At 30.2% G+C, this 11337-nt stretch overlaps 2 protein-coding genes across 2 annotated transcripts; both read right to left on the bottom strand.

Annotated features, from left to right (window-relative positions):
* Positions 1 to 2214: 2214 nt before the first annotated feature.
* On the bottom strand, positions 2215 to 2874 carry LOC124942983 (F-box protein CPR1-like). The gene is made up of 3 exons (XM_047483550.1): positions 2565 to 2874; positions 2358 to 2511; positions 2215 to 2269 (listed from the first exon to the last, which is right to left on the bottom strand). The coding sequence occupies exons 1-3, from the start codon at positions 2872 to 2874 to the stop codon at positions 2215 to 2217; spliced, it is 519 nt and encodes a 172-aa protein (XP_047339506.1).
* Positions 2875 to 3811: 937 nt separating this feature from the next.
* LOC124942982 (F-box protein CPR1-like) lies at positions 3812 to 7429 on the bottom strand. Its single transcript, XM_047483549.1, has 3 exons — positions 6293 to 7429; positions 6120 to 6169; positions 3812 to 3962 (listed from the first exon to the last, which is right to left on the bottom strand). Exons 1-3 carry the CDS (start codon positions 7427 to 7429, stop codon positions 3812 to 3814), a joined length of 1338 nt encoding a protein of 445 aa, XP_047339505.1.
* Between the last annotated feature and the right edge of the window lie 3908 nt (positions 7430 to 11337).

Below are 11337 nucleotides of genomic sequence, written 5' to 3'. Positions count from 1 at the left end.
TCCATGCCATTATTTTAACATATGTTTGGTTGTTTGGTTCGAACCACGTTTATAGAAATATTTTGTGATAGTATTCATACTTTTCTGATCAAAAGATAGATCTAACTATATATGCATCAAATCAAATATGTTAGAATGAAATCGAAATCCAATTAAAGCTGCAAAGAAAATTAGATCAAATCCTTTTATAGAACATTTGGCTATATCGGTTGTGATTCGTAGTGTGCATAAGCATTTGAAATTCAATACTTGTAATAATAATAATACAAACCAAAAAACATAGAGAAACCCATCTGCAACTTCTAAATCAAATTTAACATAAATGTATCTAGTCTACTCACATATAATTTTCCTATTTTTCATGAAGATTTTTCTTAGCATTAGCATTGGTTACAGCTACTTGCAACATCGATGGTAACGAGACTTTCCATTGCTCCACTTCGTAAAATTATATATAGCTAATGTAAAAGAAAATAATTCACCTTCAATATTCTGATTTAAAGACTAAATGGATATCTGAAAACAATTTTCATGTTTTCTATACCAGATCAAATTTGAAAAAAGAGTACAGATTTAACATTGGAATCCAAATTCTCATCCAGAAACAGAAAATGTTTTCAAAATAATGGCAATGTGAAAAAAGATTTGAGATTGCAATGTGAAGCCACAAGATATAATAATCTCCAATCTAAGATAAGTTAGAGATCTTGAAATGGTCTTTGTAACTGTCACTCAAAACTTATTATAATTCAAAATTCCATTATATATTTCTCATATTCAATTATGAAGTTTTGTATGAGACAACGCTCAAGACATTAATGATGAGGATGCAGACAAAATGTGAATACGACAAATTCCTTAGAGTTTAATACATGAAAAAGACAAATGGTATCGAAACAACACTTGAAGATGACGATGATCCAAAGATCATGTAATATTATCCGAAAAAATCCTTATAATTCAACAAATTAAGTATAAAATTGAAGGAGACAAATTGTAGCTAGTTCACTTCAATATTGATTGTAAAATAGTATCCAAGGTTCACATCAAGAAACTAAATTTAATGATACCTTAGAATTTTTAATCACATTGTTACTCTTTGTTACTATAAATAATTCCAAATAATATTAAATCTATATAAATAACTTTAGTACAAGTGAGAATAAAAGTAAAATAGTATAAAAAAAGGATAATAAAAAATAAGACTTAGTCATTTTTTTCTTGTTAGGATAATCTAAACGAAGAAAGTTAAGCTTCAATATTCCAATTTAAAGACCAAATGTAGAAAGTCAACCATGAAATGGAATCAATCATCGCCAAATGATGCGGTTTTGTATAAGACAGCGCTCAAGACATTAATGACGAGGATCAATACAAGATAATAATACGACAATCTCCTTAAAGTTGAATAAATTAAGTATATGCAAAAATAATCTAACTCTTTTTTAACAACACTTTGTAATTTGGAACACAATCAGATTTTATATCAGAACAATTTGCAGGTTTGAACCAGTAACATCATTTTTAGATCAGAACATATATTGACAAACACCCCATTTCACTTGCTTTGCAAGAAAATCCGACATATTATAGTCCAACTATCACCCAAATAAAGAGCATCATATCAGTCCCATTAACATCTGAAAATCTAGTATATATGAATGTCTAAAGTTGTCCAATTTTATGTTCAGTGATATAAAACATCCCAAATCATTTACAGTTTTTTACAGCCCTAAAACTAAATAACCATAAATTTTAAATATTCTAAAATTTTAATGGTTATCAATCATAAATCAAGAGTCCCAATAAAGTTCATTTACATCTTTCACTAAACAAGAATTCTAACTTACCAAACTGTAGACATTTTCTGATCAACAGATAGATCTAACTACATATTTATCAAATAAATATGTAAATATAAAATTGAAATCCAATTAAAGCTGCCAAGAAAATTAGATCAATTACTTTTATATAACAGTTGGATATATCCATTCTTAGTATGATACATAAACAATAACTTTTATAAGCATTTGAAATAATAATCATTCAGACATAACAATAATCCAGAATATAGCTTTCAAACAAAATCAATACAATTTAATCAAACCAGTCACCACCAAATCAAACATTCTGATTCAATTCTCCTTAAACAAATGTTAAAATCACAAGTTTCTCTAATTGCAATCCTGATTAATTTTTAATCATTAATGTAGATTACCCTTTAGGAATTATAGCACTAACTTGAGCCCCTTCGATAAAAGAATTGTTCCTGCAAAAACAAAAATCTGGAAATTTTAAGAAAAACTCATCTCCAACTTCTAAATCAAACTTAACATATATGTATCTAGTCTACTCACATATTATTTTCCTCTTTTTCATGAAGATTCTTCATAGCATTAGCATTGGTTACATCTGCTGCAACATTGACAGAGACGAGACTTTCCATGCATGTGAAAACTTCAAAGTTATCATCCATATCATGAACCCTAATTTCCTCAACTGACTCCTGCTCTAAATTATACCAAACAAACCTTGAAAATAAACTTCCAAGAGTACTTTTTTACCACTTTTTGAATAGGCAATAGGTTTCACAACGTGAACAATTCCCAAGGGAGTTATTGGTGACATTGTAACAAATTTCGACCAATATTCACTATTCTTGCCATATTCCTTCAACAAAAATAAATCCACATTCATCGATTGGTATTGACAACTTAACGAAAGACATCCTCTTAAATTATCCAAATATAAATAAGAATTAAGACCACGAAACTCTGGTTGTGGAATTAATCTATATTTCTCTGTCCTAAAATCAAAGGCAACAATCAAGCTTTCCTTTTCTGAATCTGATATCACATTTGAGATCCAGTGCATAGCTCCCCCTGCTATTGAATCTCCGGTACTTATCAAGTCCGGACAGTGAAGACAATTCTCTGACTTACGTCAGGAATTAAATTTCAAACTATAGCGTCTCCTCCTCTAGAATCTGACCAAAATTAATGATACCTTACCATTTTTAATCATATTGGTATTCTTTGTTACTCTATAAATAATTCCAAAGAAGATTAAATCCATACAGATAACATTAGATAACATTAGTACAAGTTAAAATTAAAGTAAAATAATAATATATAATAGAATTAGTCCTTTTTTAAACTTTGTTACTATAAATAAAGTACGGTTAAAGTAACGAAAATGTGTTACATGAAAAATGCAGAAAAAATGAAAACCAAAATGAGAAACATAAAAATGTAAGGTCACCGAGCATGAAGATATTCCAAAATAACAATGAGATCACTCGTCCAGTCCCCGTTCTTACTGAAACTCAACTCAGTTAGCGTCATGATAATAGCGTTTTAAATGGACCTCAAATGTCATCTTTAGTTTAATGGTTATCAATCATAAATTAAGAATTCTAACTTCTACATTTTCTAATCAAAAGATAGATCTAACTATATATGTATCAAATCAAATATTTAAAAATAAAATAGAAATCCAATTAAAGCTGCAAAGAAAATTAGATCAAATCCTTTTATAGAACATTTGTCTATCTCGGTTGTGATTCGTAGTGTACATAAACATTTGAAATTTGATACTTGTAATAATAATACAAACCAAAACACAAAGAGAAACCCATCTGTAACTTCTAAATCAAATTTAACATAAATGTATCTAGTCTACTCATATATTATTTTCCTCTTTTTCATTAAGATTCTTCTTATCATTAGCATTGGTTACAGCTGCTTGCAATAACAACTGCTACAACATCGATGGTAACGAGACTTTCCATGCAAGTGAGAACTTCAAAGAATCAATCTATATCATCAACCCTAATTTCCTCAAATGACTCTTGCTCTGAGTTATACCAAACAAGATGAAAATCAACTTCCAAGAGTACTTTCTTACCACTTTTTGAATTGGTAATATATTCACTAACATCTTCATTATTGATATTGGTTGTTCTGGATTCACAAGAAAAAACTAAAATTAATGATACCTTAGAGTTTTAAATCACTTTGTTATTACCATAAATGTTGGGTGTGAATGCAATTGAAGTTTGGCTCAGTTACTTTTGTTTATCGATTTTGTTGCACCACTATCTCACCAAAGGCGGCAACCCTTTCTCTAGTCTCCAAACACCACAAAGGAATTTGACGTCTGCCTCCCACCAAGAGAGTAGTATATATTTATATTATTAGGTCAAGTACAGTAATGGATTACTAGAGACCCAACCACAATAAAAAGAGAAGAAGAAGTTCAAATAAATAAATAAGAGCTACACATGTCCAAAACACATAGCAACATGCATAATTATTATTTGCTTAAAATAATTAAGATAGAAAGATATAGTATTTGTGATCTCTTAAGCTTAAGCTTAGAGACTAAAGTTATTAAGAATTCACTACACAGTTTGTATATAAATAATTGTCCTTAGACGAAGAAGAAGATGGCAATGTTATCACACTCCTACATTTCCTTATGAAGACCAAATAGGAGCTATGAATTAAGGCAAGCCAGAATTTAGATACACCTTAAATGGAGAAGACACTTAAGATTATTTGAAATACACAATATTTTACCTTAATTTTTTATCATAAATATATAATATTTTTACTAACAACACTTGAAAAATTAAGTTTTTGGTCATCTTGAGGAAACAAATCTTAATTTAAAAAAAATTACATTTTTATTTTACAAACAAATACAATTTGATTGAAACCATGCACCCTATATCATCAAGAATCTACTATGGAAATGATACAATTACAAATACCATATAAGTGATACAATCAAAATAGGCATGTAAAACATAATGATAAAGTGAAAAACCATGAATAAGATATGGATGTAAACCATTGGCACAAAAACTAGATTTGACAGCAAATGACTTTATAAGGAAAACATCATGATCTAGGTTGAGGAGGTTCAATAATTTTCTAGGTTCCACATTCTTTTTAATTGGCCACTAAAATGAAGAGCCTAAAAAACATAACAAAAATGGAATGATGATTATGCACCCAACTTCAAGATGAATGTGAACTCGTTGTACAGACTGTACAGTGAACTTCTAAATAAAATGAGTTACTCATCCTCTATCAAAGTATCAAGCAACTTAATTAGCAGGTCGAGTTGACTCAAACTGGGTGATAGGCATACTTATTTTTTTTTATAAAAATGAGATCAAGAGATTTTATATTGAGGAGCAATCGGAACCGCCCCAAATTTGACTAGGGTATCATTTCAAAAAAGCATTATTATGAGGGTATCCACATCAGAATCCATATTCTCATCCAGAAAAGATAATGTTTTCAAATAGGCATAGCCAAACTAATGTAAAAAATGGCTCTTGATTCTAGTAGGGATAACAAATAGAAAAATAAACATCATCCCATTTAGTGTGGTACATTGATGCATTTTACAGAAATGATCAGTTTAGACACTCCTAACTTTAGCAGCACCAACTAATAATATTTCAGAAGCAGAAAAAAAAAAATTTGAGATTGCAATGTGAAGATATATTAATCTCCAATCTAAGATAAGTTGTAGATCTTAAAATGGTCTTTGTCACTGCCATTTAAAACTTATTCAAATTCAAAATTCCATTATTTTCAGTATGCATTAGCAATACACCAAGAATCCAAAAGCAAGTATTAAACAGACATTTACTTTACTTTAGCTTCTAACATATCATCTGTTTCTTCATCAATTTTCTACAGCGCTCAAGCACCTCCACCTCTTTTCTGTGACATAGAAAAACACAAATATTGAATTCAGACTCAACCCCTCGTCAAATCTTGCTTCATGTTCTCTAACCCACAAAAAGTTCTCCATATCAATCATATTCTAAATTTGCGAGCGAAAAGATATGTTAGAGGGAATTATGTGATCACTTTTATAGCACGACAATGAGCAAATCTTGAAATACTTCACTTTATGATCTCATTTGGATCCACATACAATAAATACGACAATAAAGTGTTTCCAAATAATAAATAATCATATTAGCTTAATCATCAAAATTCAAAAACTTTCACTTTATACTAATCAACCATTGTAAACATAATGAGAAAAATAGTATACAAAGAAAAATACACATATTTAATCATTAATCTAGATACCTTGTAGGAACTATAGCGCCAACTTGAACCCCTTTAATAAGTAATTGTTCCTGCAAAACCCAAAATCTGAAGATTAAAGAGAAACTCATTTTCTATTTGTAAATCAAATTAATCTACTTACTCACAGTTTCATTTTCTCTTCTTCTCGATGATTCTTAGTATGAGATACACACAGCTGGTGGAAAATCGACAGAGACGAGACTCTCAAGGCAAGTTTGTACTTGAGTTATATCTTCCATACCACGAACCCTAACTTCCTCAAATGACTGCTGTTCTAAATTATACCAAATAAGGCTCGAATTAATGTTCAAGAGTACTTTCATACCACATTTTGAATAAGTAATAGGTTTCACAGTGTAAAAAATTACAAAAGGATTTGTCGGTGATATTGTAATCAATTTCGACCAATGTTCATTTTCTCCACCATATTCTTTCAGCAAAAATACTTCCACAACCGATGACTCGTACTGACAACTCAATGAAAGACATCCACCTAAATTATTCAAATATAAAAAGAAATGAGGGCCAGCGTATTTTGGTTGTGGAATTACTCTATATTTCTCTGTTCCAAGATCAAAAGCAACAATCAATCTTTTCTTTGGTGTAGCTGTTTTCACATATGAGATCCAGTGCAGAGCTCCACCAGCTATTGAATCTCCAAAGCTCCCCATCTTCGGACATTGAGAAAACTTCTCTGGCCTATGCCACGAATTTGATTTCAAACTATAAACCTTCACCTCATATTCGTCGATGTCTCCTCTAAAAGTTTTTTGACGAAACGCAAGTCTCACAACCTTGTAATCATCGTTGGTGTTATCGTAACCAAATCGATAAATACAGTCGTAGAAAATGTTATTTATATCTGGTAATTCAACCGATTCGTAAGGTAATTTTTTAGACTTTCTAGTTGATGGGTTGCAAATAAAGAAATCGTTAATGGAATTGGCATCTGACATGCAGAGTAAGCCATCACAAGACCCGTACAACATAATTCCACAATCATAATTCCCATGGCACAATTCCATAATTAAAGTCATCACAGGACAACTATTCAACGGATGGTTATTGACCACAGCCGGTTGAAGAACGCCTTCATCGGGATCAAAATCCACACGATAAAAATTGTCTTCCCACAGAAAAAGACGAAGGTTGTTCTTGATTTGAACTGATCGGCTCAGATGCAATTTAACGAAATCAGGGCAACTGATTAGGGCAAGCCAAGATTTAGATACGCACCTAAAACGGAGTAGACTCTTAACAGGCAACCGAGAAAGAATGTCAGGTAGAATATCATCCGGCAACAGCGACATCTTCACAGATCGGACAATGAAAGAAGGATTTTTTACTGCAGAAGCTATAACTATGTCAGGTAGATTAAAATTTCAATAATTCAATAAATGTGTTAAGTTTATAATATTTCAGAAATGGAGAAAGATTTGAGATTGCAATGTGAAAATGAAAATGTACCACATGTTATACATCTTGAAATGGTCTTTGCTATTTCCATTTAAAACTTATTCTAATTCAAAATTCAATTCTGTTGAGTATGCAATACACCATGAACCCAAAAGGCAAGCAAATTCATTCTCAATGCAACCATTTTACTTTACTTTAGCCTCTAACATTTGATCTGTTTTTTAAAACTAAAAATCAGCATTACTTTGTTATTTGACATTTGGTTGGGGGCACGGTCGGGTACGCTGTTATGGCATGACTTGTGATTTAAAAAACAAATAAATCACACTCAAGGAAGAATTTCGAAAGGTTCGAATTAAAGGGATTGTATGGCTGCCACGGTTAAGGAAATTAGAGACGGGAATTGGAACTCACTTCTTTGATGTATTCTGGACGGGAGGCGAGTACTCGAGCACCTTAATAGTATCTAGTTTCACGAAAGTTGACTTGCACTCATAGGAAGACAAGGAGGACGGAAGACTAAAATTCAGCGAAGTGTGGAATGTAATCTGAGAGAGGGGGCAGTTGTAGAGTGGGTGCCCGTGGTGTGGTTCTCGAAGATCATCTCGCGTCATCAATTCATCCTATGTCTTGTTTCCATAACCGTACGTCTTTTGACTAGGAATCAGATTCGTAAGTATATGTCAATTTCAAGTACTTGCTGCGTTTTATGCTTAAGAAAGGAAGAATCTATAAATCATTTGTTTGGTAATTGTCCGTTTATTGCTAAAATATGAAGATAGTTCGCTAAAGTTATAGTGTTACTGAATTTCCTTATATATTGACACCAAATAAATGATTTAATGATTGAAAAGGCTAAGGGAAGCTCATTTTTAGTTAATGTCGTGCTATTTTGGGGTGATTGTATATCAAGTATGGATGGAAAGGAATGCTAGGGTCTTTTCGAGAGTTAGAAGAACCAAAGAAAAAGTTTAGAATGATATTATCTTTGATTATAGCTTAATATGTAGGTGACAAATTCTTTAATTTAAAGGAAATAAGTGGAGGGAACAAAGTATGAATGACACTTGGACTATTCTAAAGAGAGAGAATTGGGAAATGGGTTTGAGATACTAGGTAAATGACAAATGTCATTAACTATTAACCTTTCAATGCACGTAGTCCTAAAACAAGAGATCATTTGTTTTTACTTAGCTACATAGAGAGAGAATCAAGCTTATAGATTTGGGTTTTGTTGAAGTGAAGAAACATAAATAAGAGCCTGTTGAAAATTAGGTAAGAAAATCTATTCTTCCACAGTTTTTGTTTTAAAAAATATATATGTATAAGTATTTTGGGTATAAGATGTTGGTTTTCATCCAACAGCTTTTAGGGTAAACAAATTTATTGTTAAATGGGTTTATAAATTTATGGATCAAGAATGCATGCAAATTTTGATGAAGAAATAATGGTTTGTGATGATGGTTTATGAAACTTGATTTTAAATAGTCTTTAGTTTATGAAGGATAATTCTGAAATGATTTTGTGAAATTGATGATTTAGGGATAAACTGTTTGATAATTAGTATAGATCAAATATAACATATATCTATCTAGTCTACTCAAATATTATTTTCTTCTTAATACTTGTGTGTACGTCAAGTAAATGTTAGAGATCGTCAAATAACAAAGTTTTGCTAATTCAATTTTACAGAAATAGGCAGGAGAAAAGAAGAAAATTGTAGAGAGATAATTTTGTTTTCTGTCCTTACTAGAATTGAAAAAAATCTATTCAAAAGCTCTTATACCAAGTAAAATAGAAGAATATAGAATGATAAAGTAGAGAGAAAATTAGAATAAAAATATTATGTATTTCATTGATAAGACAATGATCATGTATATATATAGATACAATGGGATAATGAAAAGAAGGATATGAAAAGTCTAGAAATATGAAAAGCCTAAAAATATAAAAAGTCTTTAAAATATAAAATCAAAACTTATATACATGTATATTTAATTGTTTTGTTTAATAATTTCCAATAGTATTTTCTTACCATTTTTTGAATAAACAATAGGTTTCACAGGGTAAATCTCGAAAGGAGTTGTTGGTGACATTGTAATCAATCTCGACCAATGTTCCCTTCCACACTCTGTATTTCTCTATCCCGCTATGAAAGGAAACAATCAAACCATCTTTTTGTGTCCCTGATCTTCTTGTGTCCATGATTTCACATATGATATCCCGTGCATGGCTCCACCATTTATGTAATTTCCCATGCCATTATTTGAACATATGCGTTTATAGATATTTTTTGTGATAGTATTCATATTTTTTTAACAAAATCATTATCAATTTTCATGTTAAATTATTCTTTAAAATATCTTTATATTCAAAACATTATTTGAAATATACAAAATTTTACCTTAATTTTTTTTCATGAATATATAATATTATTTTTAATCATCTTGAGAAAAAATATATTTTTTTATTTTCAAACAAATACAATTTGATTGAAAACAGCCCTATATCATCATGCATCTATTATGGAAATGATACATAATAGGCATCTAAATTTAGAGGAATTATATCTTGACATTAGACAACCCATTGGATTTACAGAATGTACGTAAAAGAAGCAAGTTAAATTAAAAATGAGTCTTTAAGGCCAAAAAGAGGCCTCAAGTCAATGGAACAAGGAGTTTCCAAGACATAATATATATATATGATTCTATATAATCAACTCATTATCATTAATTGGTTGTTTTACTAGTTATTTTCGATTATTCCCAACATACCTCCAATTTACTTAATATTACAATTTTTGCTTACTTTTATTGAGTTGAGAATTGTATTAATTCTTCTTTATTTCTCATTCATGATTGTTCTTTGTATATTTTTATATATATACTTAATTTAGTTGTTCCTTGGAATAACCAGTAATATATTTCAACTTACTAGATGAAATTCCAAAGAATTTGATTTTGTTAAAATCAGAGGTTTTCTGTAAAATTGAGATGAAAAGTGGTACAATATATATAGGTTTGAAGATGATTTGTAATTGAACTTTTTAAGAAAAACTTTTGTGTTTTAACTTTGTTCAAACAAAGTGATTTCGAAACTCAAATGATATTTTTGGATTTGACCCTTTGGCTTAATTGCATTGATTTTGTATGATTTTAAATAATGAAAATGGCTTTGGATAGTGTTTTGACAAGTTCTTTTCTAACTAGACAAGAGAATATAGAGGTTTTCAAAACTATTTTTAATAAGAAATACAATGATCTCATAAGTTTTAATAGCCTCCTTTGCATGATATTAACCTTATTCAAATCAATCCCTTTTAAGCTTAGCTAAAAATTAGTCAAATAAAAGCCAGCCAAGGTATAAAAGAAGAGAAAAGTGGTTCATCATGACATACCTTATTAAGACCAAATGTTCAAAAAGTGATTGAGAAGTTAAGACAAAATTTGTTTTGATATCAAAAATGTAATGAATTGATGATGGAAACGTTTACTTCAAATTTTTATGATGGCTTAAGAAGTGCATGCTAGGTGTTTGACTGTGAATATGAATTAAAAAAGACTTTTGGTTGATGGCCATTTATTTTAATTTTGGCCTCTCAATTATGTTCTGAATGCATGATTCTTTAAAACTTATTTGTGGGAATGAATGAATAGTTAATATTTGTCCAAAAAATGAAATTGATCTTATTTTAAAAAATGACAGGAACTTAAGTGGCGAATATATTAACTCCGTTGGAGGTTTATGAGTAATAGTGTACTAATGCGCCGGAAATTCGTCTCTTATGCGCCACTATAAT

Source organism: Impatiens glandulifera, chromosome 6 (genome assembly GCF_907164915.1).
Source record: "Impatiens glandulifera chromosome 6, dImpGla2.1, whole genome shotgun sequence".
NCBI lineage: Eukaryota > Viridiplantae > Streptophyta > Magnoliopsida > Ericales > Balsaminaceae > Impatiens > Impatiens glandulifera.
Note: the sequence above shows the minus strand (reverse complement) of the source record. Positions and strands in the feature narration are given on the sequence as shown.